The 16,477-nt window shown below is 66.8% G+C and overlaps 10 protein-coding genes across 10 annotated transcripts; 6 read left to right on the forward strand and 4 right to left on the reverse strand.

Annotated features, from left to right (window-relative positions):
* Positions 1 to 34: 34 nt before the first annotated feature.
* MICPUCDRAFT_48397 (uncharacterized protein) lies at positions 35 to 998 on the reverse strand (the record flags this gene model as incomplete). Its single annotated transcript, XM_003062101.1, has 2 exons — positions 35 to 562; positions 994 to 998. 2 exons carry the CDS (start codon positions 996 to 998, stop codon positions 139 to 141), a joined length of 429 nt encoding a protein of 142 aa, XP_003062147.1. The 3' UTR covers positions 35 to 138.
* Positions 999 to 1,266: 268 nt separating this feature from the next.
* On the forward strand, positions 1,267 to 2,033 carry MICPUCDRAFT_48398 (uncharacterized protein). The gene has a single exon (XM_003061897.1). It carries the CDS (start codon positions 1,371 to 1,373, stop codon positions 1,941 to 1,943), a length of 573 nt encoding a protein of 190 aa, XP_003061943.1. The 5' UTR covers positions 1,267 to 1,370; the 3' UTR covers positions 1,944 to 2,033.
* A 163-nt stretch (positions 2,034 to 2,196) lies between these two features.
* MICPUCDRAFT_51670 (uncharacterized protein) lies at positions 2,197 to 3,227 on the forward strand. The gene has a single exon (XM_003061898.1). It carries the CDS (start codon positions 2,529 to 2,531, stop codon positions 3,129 to 3,131), a length of 603 nt encoding a protein of 200 aa, XP_003061944.1. The 5' UTR covers positions 2,197 to 2,528; the 3' UTR covers positions 3,132 to 3,227.
* Positions 3,228 to 3,909: 682 nt separating this feature from the next.
* Positions 3,910 to 5,037, reverse strand: MICPUCDRAFT_20971 (uncharacterized protein; the record flags this gene model as incomplete). The annotated part of the gene is made up of 1 exon (XM_003062102.1): positions 3,910 to 5,037. A coding segment is annotated over one exon (1,128 nt), but the record flags the coding sequence as incomplete, so codon positions are not given.
* A 453-nt stretch (positions 5,038 to 5,490) lies between these two features.
* Positions 5,491 to 8,712, forward strand: MICPUCDRAFT_48400 (uncharacterized protein; the record flags this gene model as incomplete). The annotated part of the gene is made up of 1 exon (XM_003061899.1): positions 5,491 to 8,712. The coding sequence occupies one exon, from the start codon at positions 5,491 to 5,493 to the stop codon at positions 8,710 to 8,712; it is 3,222 nt and encodes a 1,073-aa protein (XP_003061945.1).
* A 160-nt stretch (positions 8,713 to 8,872) lies between these two features.
* MICPUCDRAFT_51673 (uncharacterized protein) lies at positions 8,873 to 10,048 on the reverse strand. Its single transcript, XM_003062103.1, has 2 exons — positions 9,990 to 10,048; positions 8,873 to 9,597 (listed from the first exon to the last, which is right to left on the reverse strand). The coding sequence occupies exons 1-2, from the start codon at positions 10,017 to 10,019 to the stop codon at positions 9,166 to 9,168; spliced, it is 462 nt and encodes a 153-aa protein (XP_003062149.1). The 5' UTR covers positions 10,020 to 10,048; the 3' UTR covers positions 8,873 to 9,165.
* Positions 10,049 to 10,334: 286 nt separating this feature from the next.
* On the forward strand, positions 10,335 to 11,676 carry MICPUCDRAFT_51674 (uncharacterized protein). The gene is made up of 2 exons (XM_003061900.1): positions 10,335 to 10,434; positions 10,601 to 11,676. The coding sequence occupies exons 1-2, from the start codon at positions 10,339 to 10,341 to the stop codon at positions 11,525 to 11,527; spliced, it is 1,023 nt and encodes a 340-aa protein (XP_003061946.1). The 5' UTR covers positions 10,335 to 10,338; the 3' UTR covers positions 11,528 to 11,676.
* A 58-nt stretch (positions 11,677 to 11,734) lies between these two features.
* Positions 11,735 to 13,345, reverse strand: MICPUCDRAFT_21054 (uncharacterized protein; the record flags this gene model as incomplete). Its single annotated transcript, XM_003062104.1, has 1 exon — positions 11,735 to 13,345. The coding sequence occupies one exon, from the start codon at positions 13,343 to 13,345 to the stop codon at positions 11,735 to 11,737; it is 1,611 nt and encodes a 536-aa protein (XP_003062150.1).
* A 384-nt stretch (positions 13,346 to 13,729) lies between these two features.
* On the forward strand, positions 13,730 to 14,866 carry MICPUCDRAFT_51676 (uncharacterized protein; the record flags this gene model as incomplete). The annotated part of the gene is made up of 1 exon (XM_003061901.1): positions 13,730 to 14,866. The coding sequence occupies one exon, from the start codon at positions 13,730 to 13,732 to the stop codon at positions 14,864 to 14,866; it is 1,137 nt and encodes a 378-aa protein (XP_003061947.1).
* Positions 14,867 to 14,960: 94 nt separating this feature from the next.
* Positions 14,961 to 16,310, forward strand: MICPUCDRAFT_51677 (uncharacterized protein; the record flags this gene model as incomplete). Its single annotated transcript, XM_003061902.1, has 1 exon — positions 14,961 to 16,310. The coding sequence occupies one exon, from the start codon at positions 14,961 to 14,963 to the stop codon at positions 16,308 to 16,310; it is 1,350 nt and encodes a 449-aa protein (XP_003061948.1).
* Positions 16,311 to 16,477: the final 167 nt, after the last annotated feature.

Raw genomic sequence — 16,477 nt, forward strand, 5'->3', positions numbered from 1 at the left:
GTCGGGTAGGTAGTAGCGCGCTGGTTAGGTGGTAGTTTTGAATAGGATTCCCGATCACAAAGGCGAACGACGACGCGCTGCTAAGCGCTTTTTTGCATTCACCCCGGAATCATCGCGTCCCGGCGCCCCACCGCCCGCTTACGAACGCGGCTTCTCCTTCTTCTCGCGGAACAACGCGGTCAACGCAACACCCGCCACCTTCACCACCTTGAAACGAACGCCGGGGATATCACCGACGGCGTGACCCTTACGTCCGAAACCGGCGATGAGGACCTCGTCGTTTTCATCCACGAAGTTCAAGCAACCGTCGCGAGGGACGAACGCCGCGATCTTCTTGCCGTTCTTGATGAGCTGCACGCGGACGCACTTACGGATCGCGGAGTTCGGCTGCTTGGCCTCGATGCCGAGCTTCTCGAGGACGATCCCCTTGGCGTGCGAGCACCCGGCGAACGGCTTCTTCCACTCCGAACCGAGGTTCGCCTTGTTGTAATCCTTGTCCGCCCAGCGCTGTTCGCGGCGGAGGTTGCGAAGCTTACGGCCGGCTCCGAGCCCACGAGTCTTCCTGTTGACGATGGCGAGCGTAGAATGGGGGGGGGAGGGAGGCGGTCAGGACGCGTTCGCGGAGCGTTCGACGCGGTCGTCGGCGGGACGAGAGCGCTTTCTTCGCCGCGGTAAAAATACCGCCGCGAGAACCCTAAAAACGCGACGCGCGATGGCGACGAACGCGGCCGGCGCGACGTCGCGGTGGACGCGACGACGCGCGCGGACGCTACGACGCCGTGCGCGAGACGAATCCCGGCGCGCGACGTGGCGGCGAGCGCGCGCGCGGTCGTCGCGGACGCTCGGCCGCGCGCGACGGAGGCTCGAAGACCTAGATTCACTCGTGCCTCCGCCACGAGCGCGCGGACCGGACGACGCGCTCGCGACGCGACGCCGACGCCGCTCACGCGCTGGTCGCGCGACGCGAAGAGATGAAGAGTCGCGTGGACGCACCCCATGGTTAGAGTTTGATACGAACGTGCGACGTGCGCGCGTGTAAGAGGCGGATCGATCGCGCGTCGACGCGCCTTTGGAGGAGTTGGAGGAGTTTGGAGGACGAAAACTGCCGATGAATCTTTCGTTTCAAATCGACCTCGAACCGGTGACACCGCACCTATCGAAGACACTTTTGAAACCAGCTCGAGGAGAATGTCGGCGTCGTCGAGCTCGAGGTCGACGCAATCGCGTGCCGCGTCATTGATTGATCACACACTCTATCCGCGCGCGCGCGGGCACGGTCGAGCGACCGTCGCGTCGCGGAGTGATCGCGCGGGACGCAGTGGAGCGGACGAGAGGAGAGCAGACGACTCGCGACCACGGACGACGACGCGATGCAGCGACCGTCGATGAGGCGGAACGAATCGCTGCAAGACCTCAGCGCGGTCGCGAAGCACTTCCCGGTGTACCTCGAACGCAGGGTCGCCACGGAGTCGTTCCGGCACGAGGCGTTCCAGTACGCGCTGTGGCTCCCCCTCGCCGGTGTCGCGAAGTACTTCGGATGCCACAGGACCGCGTACACGTTCCTGACGTGGTTCATCTTGGGCGAGCTCTTGCTAATCTACATGCACCAGAAGGTGGTCAAGTTCGTCCGGTGGTGGATGGTCCTCACCTTCGTCGCCGGCGCCGCGGCGTTGTTCCACGGGCAGTTAAACTTGTCCGAGAACGCGTACTGGCAGTTTCTGGTGTGGTACGTCATCGCGGGCATCGTGGGGTTCGCCGTCGTCCTGCCGTTCGTGCCGCGGCGATTCCTCCAGGGCGCGCCGGGGGTGTTGTTCGAGCTCGGGTTGATACGTCGAGGGTTCGCGGGGTCGACGGGATCGACGGGTGGGGCGGCCGGGGCCGGGGCCGGGGACGGGGACGGGGACGGAGCAGGGGGCGGGGGTGGGGATAAGAAGCGAGAGTAGAGCAGACGCGACGCGATCGATCGGCCGCCGGTCGTGGAGGTCCGCGAGCGCGAGTTGAACAGAGTTTGTCGCCACGCTTGCGACGTGTCCGTTTTCCGGTCAATTCATCGGTGTGTTTCAAAGCGCGAAAATGATTTCATGCGAGGACATCTGATTGAAAGCGATTTTGACGCAATTTTGACGCGCAGGTGCTGGCATGGCAGCTGTCGTTTCTTAACCTTTCGATACAGAAACTCCTTTCGATCGCTCGCTCCTCGCGCACTTGTGCCGGGGCCACGAACGTCCGCACGCCCGCGGTTCGGGCGGCGCGCGTTCCCTCGGCACTCTCCCGCGCGACCTACGCCATCCCCTTCACCCCGCGCCGCGTCGCGCGGCGCCGCGGTCTCGACGCGCGCCGCGTTTCGTTTCGTCCCGTGAATTCATTCACTCCTCGACAAGGCACCCATTCGCCGTCACCGCAGCAGCGCGAACGGACGGGGACGCACGAAGCGCCCGAAAGCGGACGAGCCGCGGGGACGCTCTCGAGCGCGGCGCGAGGACGACGAGGACGACGAGGACGAGCGCCTCGCGGGAGATAACAACTCCATGGCGCTCGTCCCGTCGTCGGCCCCCGCGTCGCCGCTCTTCGGCGTCGCCTTCGTGCGAAAGTCGTTCGTTATCCCGTCCGACGCGTTCGCGCGCGCGGACGCGACGCACTGGACGCTCGACCTGCGGAGGTACGTGCCCCCCGGGGTGCCGTACGGCGACGTCCGCGACGTGTGCCTGTTCATCCCGGACGGGAACGTCCTCGACGCGCACAGCGCGCTCGCGCTGTACGTCCAGGCGGGGACGAGCGCGTGGGAGTACCGAGGCTGCGTCAGCAACGTCTCGCCGTCCGAGGTGTTTCCGCTGCAGTGGCCGCAGCTCGCGGACGGGTCGCTGCCGGAGTGCGCGCAGATCGGAGTCTCGATCGAGCCGTTGGCCGAGGTCGCGGGGAAGGAGCAGATCGTGTTGGGGTCGAAGGAGGAGTTCGCGCGGCGGGTCGCGATGGATTTGTTCCGGTACATGGAGTCGTTTCAAGCCGCGACGCAGGTGAGCCAGGAGCACATGGTGGTTCCGATGAACGTGCTCGATCGGTGGTTCAACAAGTTCCAGACGAAATTTCGGTTAGACCCGAACTTCCTGACGCGGCAGAAGGAGCAGAGTTGAGCGTCGCGTCGTTCGTTCTTCGTACACGCACTAGCTAGCAGTAGCAAACACGCAGGCGCGAGGCGTCCACGATACAGGTACAACAATTCTTGAGAACTCGTCGTCGTCACGCGACCGCGGCAGCCTTCTCGATCGCGTCCTTCTCCTTCTCCTCCGCGACCGCGCGCTTGCTCTTCAAGACCGCGATCGCGTCTTGTAACATGCCACCCATCGCCGCGCGCTTCCTCAAGACGCTCTCGAGCTGGTCGCAGTACTCGTAGTGCGCCGACGCGTCCGCGGGTTCGCTCAGAAGGAGCTCGTTCTCCTCTCTGACGACCTCGATGAATCGCGCGTGCGTCGCTTCCAGAGCTAACCCCGCGCGCTCGACGTCCCGCGACGCGGCGTTCGACTCGTCCAAAGCCCTCGCGGCGACGTTCGCCGCGGCCGAGCGCGCGACGGTCACCTCGTCGCGAGCGAGTTCCTCCGGCGTTCGGAACCCATCCGCGTCGGCGTCGTCGTCGTCGTCCGCGTCGTCCGCGTCGTCCACGTCGTCTGCGTCCACCCCGAGCGCGTCGTCCAACGCTCTCGGCGAGCTCGTCTCTACCCCGCCGAACATCCCCGCGCCGCTCTCGTTCACGCGCACGGCGAGACCGACGCGGCGTCCTTCGTCCGGGGACGACCGCGTCGGCGTGGGCGGATCCGACGCTTTCCCTTTGCTCGGCGAGCTTCCGCCGCTCCCGTCCCCGTTCCCGTTCCCGTTCCCGCGCGCGCGGTCGTTCTCCTTCCCTCCCGAGATCCCGTCCTTCAGCCTGAGCGCGTACCGCAGCGTGTTCATCGTGTGCTCCGCCGCGACGGACGTCGGCGCGACGTGCGCGAGCAGCACCGTCTTGCTCTTCGCCCCGACGAACGCGTCCCGAAGCACCTTCGTGAGCTGCGACCCTCTGAACGGGACGTGGCGGTCGTCCCCGCCGAGGTCTTCCCGCGGGTCGACGCCCTCCGACACCGCGTTCACGCCGCCGCCGCCGCCGCTGGAGCTCAGCGCCCGGATGCACTCCTTCAGCGCGAGCAACGACTTGTTGATCTCCGCGCCTTCTTGGCGGATCTTCCCGTCCACGGCTTTTCCGCGATCGGCGCCGCGTTCGCTGCCGGCCAAGTCGACGAGGGATAACCGACTCATCGCGGGCGTTTTCGAGTCCATCGCATCCGCGGGGCGCAGCACCACTTGAAAAATCGAGTGCGACCGCGACGAGTTGACGTTGCTGTCCGTCCGGCTCGTCTTCCGACACGCCATCCCGCGTTCCACCGCGGTCATCACCTCCCGCGCGCTCTTCACCTTCGTCTCCAACAGCCCGACGAGACGCACGCGCCCTCGTTTATCCTCCAGCGCGCTGAGTTGCTTCCGGCTCGATAACAAGTCGTAACACTTCCCCGCGTAGATGTCGTAGAATGACACCCACAGCGACAGCCCGCAGCGTTCCGCGCCCTCGACGAGCTCCTCCGCGACGGCTCGGTAACACGCCTTCATCGTGTACGTCTTTCCGCTGCCCGTCTGTCCGTACGCGAAACACGTCGCGTGCGCGCCTTGGCCTTCTAAGCACAAACGAACGAGCGGCGCGACCGCGGAGGCGTAGACCTCGTCGTTCGTGGAGTCCTCGCCGAAGGCGCCGTCGAACGCGAACGCGGAGGACTCGACTCGCCGCGACATGTCCACGGAGACTTTCGGCTCGTGCACGACCATGTGCCCGCTGTCCCTCAGCGCGGTGACGACGTCGCACTGCTTCAGCGCGAACTCTTTCGCGCTCACCGGGCGCTTCCTCACCATCACGGACACCCTGCACGTCGGGATGTCCGCGTCTTCGCCGCGGCGTAACGGCGGGTACGGCGGCTCCTCGGACTCGAGGAGCAGCGCGCGCTCGGACTCGACCATCCGCGCGAAGCGAACGCCGTCGAGGTCGACGCCGTGCTGCTTCTTCTCTTCGTTCAGCGCCGCTTTCTCTTGCATCGCGCGCATTCGACGTTCCTCGCGCCGCTGCGCGATGAGTTGGACCTGTGATTCGCACGGGAGAGCGCGTCAGATCGAGAGAGGGGAGGGCGCGGCGTTTGAACCGCGAGTGCCGTCTGTCGTTGACCAGGAATCGCGGTCGCGGCGCGGCGGGCGCACCTGATTGACGCACGCGCCCTTGGGGTGAATCGCCGCCCGCGCCTTCTCCATCGGACTCGGGGAGTGCCTCGACGGGCTCGTGAGGACGCCCATGACGCGCGTCGCGGCGCGTCGCCTTGTGATGAGGCCGCGTCGTGGTTTTGAAAGCAGCAGCAGAGAATCGTCGTGTCAACAAAGCGCAGTTTCTCGGACCTCGAGTTGACATCCTCCGCAGTAGGCATGGCGCGCTCAGGGGGAGCCGCCGCGCTGGCGCTCCTCGCGCTGGCGCTGCTCCTCCTCCTCCGCGCGCCATCGCCATCACCCGTCAGCTTCGACGATGACCTCGGGATCCCACCCCCCGGCGTGGGGTGGCGCCATCGCATCGGCGACGCCCCCGAGGACGGCGCCGATGCGAAGAGACCGCGTCCGACGCCGATGCGAGGCACGGTCGACGACGGCGCGCGACACGGCGCCCCGCTCGGCGGCCTCGGGTCCGGGTCGATCGGAAGGTCCTACCTCGGCGACTTCTCGCGGTGGCACCTTAAAGTCGGGTCGCACACGCATCGCGTCGCCGCGCACACGTTCGCCGCGTGCCGGGTGAACGGCGTCGCGACCGTGCTGTCCGCGTCGCCCGCGCACGCGTCCCTGGAGGGCGTCCCGTCTTCCGAGGACGACGACGATTCGCCTCCGCCGCGAACGCGACGTCGACGGACGCTCCCGGAGGACGGCATCGGCGGGAACTACACCGCGCTGTACCCGCGCGCGTGGTACGAGTACGCCCCCGATGCGCTGCATCCCGACGCGCGCGTCGTCGTGTCGCAGGTGCAATTCTCCCCGGTGCTCCCGGGGGACTACCGCGCGTCCGCCGTCCCCACGGGCGTGCTTCGCTTCGTCGCGCGGAACGACGGGCGCGCCACCGCGAACGTCTCGATCATGCTGAGCTTCGAGAGCGTTCTGGCGTCCGCAGACGTCGCGCCGTTGGACGTGAGCGGACCGAGGGACGCGTGGAGGGTCGCGTCCGAGCCGACGACGCACGAGACGTTCTTCTCCTCGCGCGAAAGCCGGCGGGAGGGGCGGCGAAGGCGGCGGATCATCGTCGGCGGCGCGCACGCGCACACGGTCGGCGTCACGGACGGGACGTTCACGCCGAGCGCGGACCACCACGGCGGCGTCGCGATCGCGGCGGAGGGGGGCGACGGCGTCGAGGTCAGCGTGTTGCGCGAGTACGACACGCTGGACGGCGACGCGGTGGCCGCGGCGTGGGACGCGTTCGAGAGAAACGGGGGGTTCGCGGAGGATGAGGACGAGGAGGATGAGGCGGCGGCTGAGGAGGATGCGGCGTCGGCGGCGTCGGCGTCGGCGGCAAAAGTCGCTTCCCCGGGCGCCGCGGCCGCGGTGTCGGCGAAGTTCTCGCTGAAGCCCGGAGAGCGACGGTCGATCGCGTTCGCGATCGCGTGGGATCTCCCCGTGGCGACGTTCCCGCGCGGCCCGGCGTTTTTGAAGCGGTACGCGTGGAGGCGGCGTCGCAGAGGCGGCGGCGCGGCGGACGTCGCGATGAGCGCGCTGAGACGCGCGGCGTCGTGGGAGCGGCGCGTGCGCGCGTGGCAGGCGCCGTACGTGGACTCCGCGGCGAACGCGGACTCCAAAAGCCCCGTTCGACGCCCCGGGTGGTTCGTCACCGCGTTGTTCAACGAGCTGTACTACCTCGTCGACGGCGGGACGCTGTGGGGGCGGCCGCTCTCCGTCGGCGGCTTGGACGGGGACGAGTTCGACGACGACGAGGACGACGAGGTCGAGGACGCGCTCGATGGCGACTCCGCCGACGACGCGGAGGTGAGACTGCTTCCCATACGACCCCGTTCGCGTGGTGAACGCCGTTCCTTAAGGCGCCTCGGTCTTCTCGGCGGCGAGGACGGCGACGGCGGCGACGCGCGCGACGTCATCGGCAACGGCGGCGCGTGGGGCGGCACCCTGGGGAGGTTCGGGAGCGCGTCCGACGTCGACCGCGCGACGTACAACGCGTTGGACGAATACTTTTACGGGTCGTGGCCGCTCGCGACGCTGTGGCCGGGGTTGGACCTCGCCGTGATCGGGGACTTGGCGCACGCGGTGGACGCCGCGGACGACACGGAGAGGCGCGTCCTGTGGCGCGCGCTGGGGTCAGCGAAGAAGAGCGCGGGGGGCACCGGGGCGACGACGACGACGATTGCGAGCCAGACGAAGCGACGGAAGATCCGGGGCGTCGCGCCGAGGGACCTGGGGACGTCGCGCGACGCGCCGTTGACGTCGGCGCCGAACGCGCTCTCCGACGTCGACTCGAACGCGCTCTTGGACCTCGCGCCGAAGCTGATGCTTCTCGTCGCGCGCGCGCACGCGCTCAGAGGCGGGTTCAGGGGCCCCGAGGCGATGGCGTCGTTCGGCGGGGGTCTCGAGCGCGACGCGTTGCGACGGGTGTTCGAGCCCGCGTACCGGGCGCTCGCGACGCAACTCCGCGCGCGCGACTTGAACGGCGACGGGTTGCCCGAGCACGGCGACGCGGACGCGCCGACGCTGAGCGGGTACGATCGGTGGGTCGTCTCGGGGAACGCGTCGTCGTACGGCGGCGGGCTGTGGCTCGCGGCGTTGCGCGCGGGCGCGGGCATCGCGCGGGATTTAGACGAGACGGACGCGCGGACGAGCCTGGAAGAGACGCTGCGCATCGCGGCGAAATCGTTCGACGAAGCGCTGTGGCGCGGCGGCGGCGGCGGCGGCGGCGGCGGCGTTCGGAAGTCCCAGTCCCGGTCCCGCCGGGGGACCCACGCGTTGGAGGGGTACTACGCCGCGGACGCGAGCGGCACAGACGCGGGCGACGTCGTCCTCGCCGGGCAGGTCATGGGCGAGTGGGCGCTGGGGATGATCCGCGCCCCGGGGGTGTTGGATCCGAGAAAGGTTCGCGCGGCGCTCTCGACGACGTACGAGCGAAACGTGAAAGCGTTCGGTCGCGCCCGCGGCGGTTCCGGTTCCGGTTCCGACGACGAGCCGTCGACCTACGTGCCGTCGGGCGCGGTGAACGGCGCGCGCGTCGACGACGCGACCGACGCCGCCGCCCTCGGCGTCGGCGCGGGGGATGGCATCCCGGCGCAGGCGAGGGAGTCTCGAGTCGGTCAGTCGTACGCGCTCGCGTCGCACCTCATCCTCGCGGGGTTCTCGGACGAGGGGTGGGACGTCGCGCGCGGGGCGTACAGGGTGACGTACGAGGACGGGTTCGCGTTCCGCACGCCGGAGATATTCGACGCGGAGAGGCGGTTCCGCGGCGCGATCTCCGGTCGAGCCGGCGCGGTGTGGGCTATCGAGCGGTCGTTGGCGACGGCGGCGGCGCGCGCGCGGCGTTCGGAGGAGGCGAGGGCGGCGAGAGAGAAGGGAGACGACGCGACGCCCGCGGCATCGCGCGACGCGCGGGTCGAGGACAAGGACGAGCTTTGAATCGAGGAGGAGGTGGTGTAGGACGTAGCATCGGAGGAGGTAGTCGCGGGCGCGGCGGCGTTCGCGTTAGCTTGTAGTATGTATCTTTCGGCGTCGGGAGAGGAGAGTTTCGAAGCGACGCTTCTGTTCTTGAAAAAACGAAACGCGTCGTCTCGATTTTGTCTCATTGCGTGAAGTCCATATCCACAAATAAGTAAATACCTTCTACCCTGTACAACGCAGCGGGGACGATCGCACTTCGTGCGCACCGCCCCGGAATGTTCCTCCTAAGCATGCTGATTGGTTCCCTCTCAGGTTTCCCTCTCGCTCGGTCGCCTCTTTTTTGCTTTTATTTTAACCAAAAGGACCTCCGCGGCGAAGAGTTGAGATTCTCTGTCCGCATCATCCCGCCAAACAAATCCACACGACATCTTCCACCCATAACAACCACCCCTACCACGCGATCGCGATCGCTTACATGATAGAGCAGCCACCGCCACCCTGCGCCTTCTCCTTGGGCGGGCTCTTAACGGCCGCGGGCTTGGGCGGCGACTTCACGACGGGCGCGGCTTTCTTCTTGGCCACGCCCCCCTTCGCGGCGAGCGCCTTCGCACGCGGAGTCGTCGCGCGCGTCGCGGTGGTGGACGCGCCGGGGGACTTCGCGGGCGTAGCCTTCTTCGCGGGAGACTTGGCCTTCTTCGCAGCCTTCTTCGGGGCCTTCTTCGCGGGCGTGGCCTTCTTCGCGGGGGACTTCGCCGCGGCGGGCGCGGCTTTCGCCGGCGTGCTCCTCGTGGAGGCGCGGGGGGTCACCGGCGCGGGCGCCTTAGCGGGCGTCTTCTTCGCAGCCTTCTTCGGGCCCTTCTTCTTGGTGGAGCCGCCGCCCTTCTGGGGGGGCGCCTTCTTGGCCTATTTCGTCGGCGATGGCGGAGGGGCGGGGACGAGGGATCGTCAGCGATCGGAAAAGGACGATTTTGAATTCGCGGGCGCGTCGTGGTGTGTAATTCCCCCGCGCGGGGATAGGATCGGTCGAAATGCGCGCGCGCGTCCCGTTCGCGCGCGCGCGATGCGACGCGCGAACGGGACGCGACGCGCGTCGGAAACGATTCTCCGCGCGTATCGCGCGCGCGCGTCGCGATCGACGGACGCGCGCGCGGACGCCAGGCGAGCGTCGACGCGACTTAATCCCAATTCTCGCGTCGAGCGACAAATTGTCCTTTGGATTTTCACGATCAAAAGCGAAGCGCGCGATTCGCGTGTCGACGCGCGCGGCGGGCGGGACGCGCGCGAGCGTCACTCACGTTCTTCTTGGAAGCAGCCTTCTTAGCCATGATTCACGTGTGGTTTAATACGACACGAGAGTTGCGCTCGGGGTTGTGTCGAGCCGTTCGGACGCGAGGATGCTTTTCCTGTCACGAACTTGGGCGCCGTCGCCAACGAAAATTAAATTTTGCAGCGCGAAAAAAACCGTTACTCGGCGAAAACTACTCGTATGTCCGTATGTGTTTTTAGTCAGCAAGAATATCAAAGACGAAGATTTCCGACCAATCACCTAGCCGCGCTGGCGTGAAATTTCAGTCACTCGTGCGGGGCGCCTTCGGCCACCTGGACCGATTCGGCGCGCGCGCGACGCATTCGCACGCACGCACGATGGCCATGAACGCCATGACTTTCCGCGCCGCAGTCGTCGGCTCCGCGCCGAGCTCCAAGCTCCTCAAGAGCTCGCGCGTCGCGTCCTCCGCGAAGGTCAGTCGCGATCGCGTCCGTCGATCGCCCTCTTCGATCTCACATTAATCCGAGCAGAACGCCAGTTGTTTAATCGCCGCGCGGAATAATCCGTCCGATCCGACGGTTCGATCCGATCGCGCTTCGCTGACTTCTCTCGCCCTCTCTCCACCGCCGCCCGTAACAGCCCACGGCGATCGTCTCTTTCTTCGGGAAGAAGGAGCCCGCGCCGAAGAAGGCTGCGGTCCGCGGCCTGAACGGCCCGACGAACCGCCCGAAGGTTGTCGTCGCGAAAGGGAAGGAGCTCACGGGCTCGGCCGCGAAAGCCGCCAAGGCGAAGCCGATGTTCGACTTCTCTTCCAAGCCGAAGCCGGTCGTCAAGGCGAAGCCGAAGCCGAAGCCGAAGCCGGTCGCGAAGAAGGCCTCCAAGCCCATGTTCGGGACCGCGAAGAAGGCCAAGCCGATCGCGAAGAAGGCGTCGGCGTCCAAGCCGTTGTTCTCGTTCGGCGGCTCCGGCGCCGCGAAGAAGACGAAGCCGAAGGCGACGATGAAGAAGAGCTCCCCCGCGTCGAGCTACACGATCAAGAAGACCCCGTTCACCGCGAAGAAGTCGGCGACGACGTTCAAGACGGTGCAGCCGAAGAAGGTGGTCGCGAAGCCGGCGGCGGCGAAGGCGTCGGCGCCGAGAGCCGCGAGCGCGGCGAAGTACGACAGAGACCTCGTCGAGAACTACGGGCTCGTCCCTATCTTCGCGGGGACGTTCTTGCTCACGTACGCGGTCTTCCCCGCGGTGATCGAGAACTTCTTGGAGGTTGTCGGCATCGGGTACTCCGCGTACTTCGCGTACTCGTACTACACCTCCCCGGAGGCGCGCGCTAACTTTGGACAGACGCTCGACAAGGTGGATGAGGATTTCGGCCTCGACTTGAGGAGCGTCGCCGCGGGCGCTGGGGACATCGCGAACAAGACGTCGAAGCAGCTCGCGGAACAGGCGGAGAAGAACGCGGAGGCGGCGGCGAAGAAGAAGCTGGAGGATAAGAAGGCGGCGGAGAAGCTCGCCGCGGACACGATCAAGGCGGCGGGGAAGGCGGCGGAGAAGGAAAAGGAGGCGTGATCCGATCGTCGCGAAAATGCAACGCGATCGCGACGTCTCTTAATCTAGCACAGGAGGCGTCGCGTCGGAGCTAGAGAACGATACAACGCATGTACACGACGCGGAGCTGGAGTTAGCTCGTTTTTATAATAAGGTGAGGGTAAAAGCACCGCACGAAACGACCGCTCCCCTCTCCCGCCGCCGCCGCCAAACGAATCGACGCGTCGTTCACTTCGCCCACGCCGCGGACTCCGCCTTGAGCGCCGCGACCCTCGCCTCTAACCCGACCGCGCTGTCCGGCACCCCCTCGGACGACAGAAGGTCGAGCACCTCGCCGACGTCCGGCCCTTGCATCCGCCCCGTGAGCGCGATCCTCACCGGCATGAACAGACGCTTCCCCTTGCGGTCGAGCGTCTTCCCGATCCCGTTGACAAACTTCTTGAAGTCGTTCGCCTCGATCGCGGCCGCGAGCTCCCCGGACTCGAACCCGGCGATCACCGCGTCCGCGATCTCCCCAAAGTCGTCCTCGAGAACTTTCTTCATCTTCTCGTCCGAGACGTTCCCGGCGAGGTCGTACGCGAGGATGTCCCTCACCTCCTTCGCCGCGTCTTCCACGAGTTCGATCCCGTTGGCGCACAGCTTCACCGCTTTCTTCACGAAATCGCTGTCCGCGCTCGCGGCGAGGCCCTCGTTCACGAGGACGGCGCCGATCATGGCGACTTGCTCCTCCTCCGGAAGCAAGCGAATGTGCTGGCCGTTCATCCAGTTCAGCTTCACGACGTCGAACACCGCCGGCGACTTGTTGATCCGATCCGTGCTGAACACCTTCACGAGCTCCTCGGTCTCGTAAATCTCCTGCTCCGTGCCGTCGTTCCACCCGAGGAGGGACAGGTAGTTGATCATCGTCTTGTTCAGGTACCCCTGGTCTTTGAACTGCCCCACGGACGTCGCGCCGTGACGCTTGGAGAGCTTCGAGCGATCCGGCGCGAGGATCAGGGACATGTGCCCAAACTTGGGCCGCGGGAACTTGAGGGCGTCGTACACGAGCGCTTGCCTCAGCGTGTTCGGAAGGTGCTCCTCCGCGCGCAGAACGTGCGTGATCCCCATCGTCGCGTCGTCGACCGCGACGCAGAAGTTGTACACCGGCAAACCGTTCGAGCGAAGAAGCACAAAGTCACCGAGCGTGTCCGTGTCCCATCCAACCTTCCCGCGGATCATGTCGTCGATCTCGATGCGTTCGCCCTCGGGGACCCTGAACCTGTACACGAACGGCGTCCCCTTCGCCATCTCCGCGTCCACCTCCTCCTCGCTCGCGGTCGCCCACTTCCCCGTGTACTTCGGCGGAAGCTTCTTCGCCTCTTGCTCCTCTTTCATCATCGTCAGCTCTTTATCCGTGCAGAAGCACGGGTACGCGTGTCCCTCCTCCACGAGCTGCATCGCGAGCTGCTTGTAGATCGCCTGCCTCTCGGACTGGCGGTACGGGCCGTAGGGCCCGCCGCAGTCCGGCCCTTCGTCCCAGTCGAGGCCGAGCCACTTCAGGTCTCGGACCATCGCGTCCTCGGACTCTCTCGTCGACCGCGCCTGATCGGTGTCCTCCACGCGCAAGATGAGCTTCCCGCCGAGGTTGCGCGCGTAGAGCCAGTTGAACAGCGCCGTGCGCGCGCCGCCGACGTGGAGGTTCCCGGTCGGCGACGGCGCGAAGCGCACGCGGACGGTGCCGTCCTGCGGGGGCACCTTGATGTCGATCTTCTCCTCGGTCGCGACCGCCCCGCTGGAGACGACGGATCGCGCGCCGCTCGTCGTCCGCCGAGCGAAGAGGCCGGATCCGCGGCGGAGCATCGACGGGGATTTCACGCGCGCGCCGAGGGCGACCGCGCCGTGCAGCGCATGCGCGCTGAGCATGAACGCCGACATTGTGATCGAGCGCTGCGGCTCGTGCGGGTGATGGGCGTGCGGGCGTGAACGCGCCGTCGGGAGTGAGCGCGGCGTCCAACCAAACAAACCTTTCGGAAAAATCTCGCCAAAAGACCCGAGAGATCTCCTGCAGGTTGGATAAGACGCCGCCGCGGGTACTGTTTTATTTCGTATGGACGCCAGTCAGGCGTGTGGGGGTCGCGTACTCGTACTGCACGACACCGAAAAAAAATATTCGCGGCCGTAGCGCGTTCCCTTCTCCGACGCTCGGCGAGGTTGGCGCCGTCTCCGCCGTCTCGCGCACTCCTCATGAGCGCCGCGGCGACGGCCTCGGGGCCGAGGGCGGCGGCCGCGCCGCGCGCGTGCGCGACGTCCCACCGCGGGCGCGGAGCGACGCCTTGGACCATCGCGACCGCGCGCGCGACGCGCGTCGTTCCCCGCGCGCCGCGCAGCGTCGAAGAGACGGATCGAGTCGTCGTCGTCGTCGTCGAGGAGGCGCGCGAGGCGCGCGAGACGCGCGAAGCGGACGACGACGCGGACGACGCCGAGGCGGCGCGACCGGCGTCCAGCGCCGCCGACGAGACCGCGGTCGCGAGCGCGAGCGCGAGCGCGAGCGCGAGCGCGGACGCGCGCGCGTGGGCGGTCGGCCTCGCCGCCGCGGTCGGCGTCGGCGTCGCCTCGCTCGCGATCGACCCGTCGTCGTTCCCGCGCGCGCCATCGTCGCCGCCGTCGTCGCCGCCGTCGTGGTCGTGGTCGTCGTCGTCGTCGCGCGGCGCGCGCGTTCAGGCGACGACGCCGACGACCGGGCACCCCGCGGGGGCGACGTGCGGCACGTTCAGCGCCGCGCGGACCGCCGTCGCGCGCGACGTCCTGACGTGCAACCAGGACAACTGGGAGGCGGGGTGCCTGTCGCACTACTCGGAGGACGTGACGTACGTGGACGGGCCGGGGCTGACGAACGTCCGCGGGAAAGACGCGATGGCGAGGTACCTGAAGAACCAGTTCGACTTCAGCCGGCAGTATCTCACCGTGAGCGACGAGACGTGCGTGGGCGACACGTACGTCGCGCGGTGGAGCCTGGACATGGACTTGGGCACCGGCAACTTGAGAGGCATGCCGGGGATCAGCGTGTTGAAGTTCGCGACGGAGACGGACGAGGACGCGGCGGGCGAGGGAGGCGGCGCGGAGGGCGCGGAAGGCGCGGAGGGCGGCGGAGGAGGAAGCGGCGGCGGCGCGTCCGACGCGGCGCGAGCGACCGCCGCCGGCGCCGGCGGCGCGACGGGGGACCGAAACGCGGTGCGGTATCACCGCGACTACCTCCCGGACGGGAAGATATGGGAGAACGCCCCGGTCGTCGGGCCGCTCGTGAAGTTTCAGAGGGCGACGTACACCGCGTGCATGCTGTCCGAGTCGGGGTGCGCTGATTTATTAGGGGCGCCGAAGTAGAGGCGCCGCGCCGCGTGCTGTACTGAACTCGTCATAGTTTTGGTTCTCGCTCGCGTTACGTTCGTCGCCAAACGCGATCGCGCGCGCTTCCGCGATGCCGAAGCGCAAAGCGTCCGCGGCGGAGTCCGCGGCGGCGGCGCCTCCCGCGCCTCCCCCCGATACCGACGACGACGGCGGCGACGTCGCGTCGTGGGGCCATCGCGAATGCGTCGCGTGGCTCTCGACGCTCCCAGATGAGCTCGGCGTGAACGTGAAAGGATTCGCGCGCGCGTGCGAGGGCGGCCAGATCACGGGCGCGCAGCTGCTGTACGCGAGCGAGTCCACGCGAGAGCTTCGCGACAGCCTCGGTTTGAAGTCGCCGTCGAAGCGCGTGTGGTTCGAGCGGTTCCTCGCGGAGGCGAACGAAGGCGGCGGCGTGGACGACGACGACGAGGACGAGGAGGACGAGGACGACGATGTCAACGTCAGTTCCTCGGACGACGGAGACGACGACGACGACGGCGGCTCGTCGGGGGACGACGCGCGAGGGTCCGCGCCCCCGACCGCTGGTCCAGCGTCCAAGCTAACGCGCGCGGCGCTCGACGAGACCGCGCGCGCGGCGCTCGACGCGCTCGACGCGGCGCCGCCGGGCGCGGCCGGGGGACTGTTTAGCGACGAGTGGCTGCGGAGAGTCGCGCCGTGCTTCGACGCGACGATGGGCGCGGAGAACTTGGGCACGTTTCTGTACGGGCTGGTTCGGTTCTTGAAGCCACAATCCATTCTCGAGATCGGCGGCGGGTACACCTCCGTGTTCATGCTGCAAGCGTTGGCGGATAATGATTTGGAGATGGAGGCGACGAAGTCGAAGATGGACGTCGACGGCGTCGTCTCGGGATTGCCGCCGGATTGGTACGGGAACAAAGGGTTGCGTGTACACGAATGGTTTAAGTTAAGGCGACACTACTATGGGGAGAACCCAACGCTGCATTGCGTGGACGACATGAGCCATTCGCACTGCACCGCCAGGTCGGTGATGCGTGTCGCGAAGTCTCTCTGTCTGGACAAGCATTTGAATGTGCACGTGAAAAACGCGTGGCGGAAAGGGCCAGTGTTAGAGAAAATAGTTTTCGCTGACCTCCTGTGGGTGGACTTTGGCGTCGGCAATCGACTGAGTGAGTTCCTGGAGATGTACTGGAAGTGCCTGCATAATGGATCATACATCGTGATTCACTCCACGGTGACGAACAAAGTGACGCGCGAGTGGTTGGAGCGCGTCCGAAAGTTGAATGGCGGCGAGGGGAGCGTTTTCCCGAGCTTCGGGAAGAAAGGCTCGTCGACCGAGGGCCAACGGGTGCATCACGTGTCGTTCTGGGAGCCGCACAAGTCATACCAGAACTCGTTCACGGTGCTACAGAAGCGGGTCGAGGGTCTGACCCCTGAACCCATTTACTCGGAACACGCGTAGTGCAGAGAAGCGAAGAGAAGCTGGGCGTAGCGATAGCGTCACTGAAACGAAACGAGCACCTCAAAATCACTGACCCGCTCATAACCAGTCGCCATTAACACACGCCGCCGCCCACGCGGATCTCGCGCCCGGCTTCCCCGCGATGGGGAAGAAGGACTCCGTGAGCG

This window comes from Micromonas pusilla (genome assembly GCF_000151265.4).
Source record: "Micromonas pusilla CCMP1545 genomic scaffold MICPUCscaffold_11, whole genome shotgun sequence".
In the NCBI taxonomy this organism is placed as follows: domain Eukaryota; kingdom Viridiplantae; phylum Chlorophyta; class Mamiellophyceae; order Mamiellales; family Mamiellaceae; genus Micromonas; species Micromonas pusilla.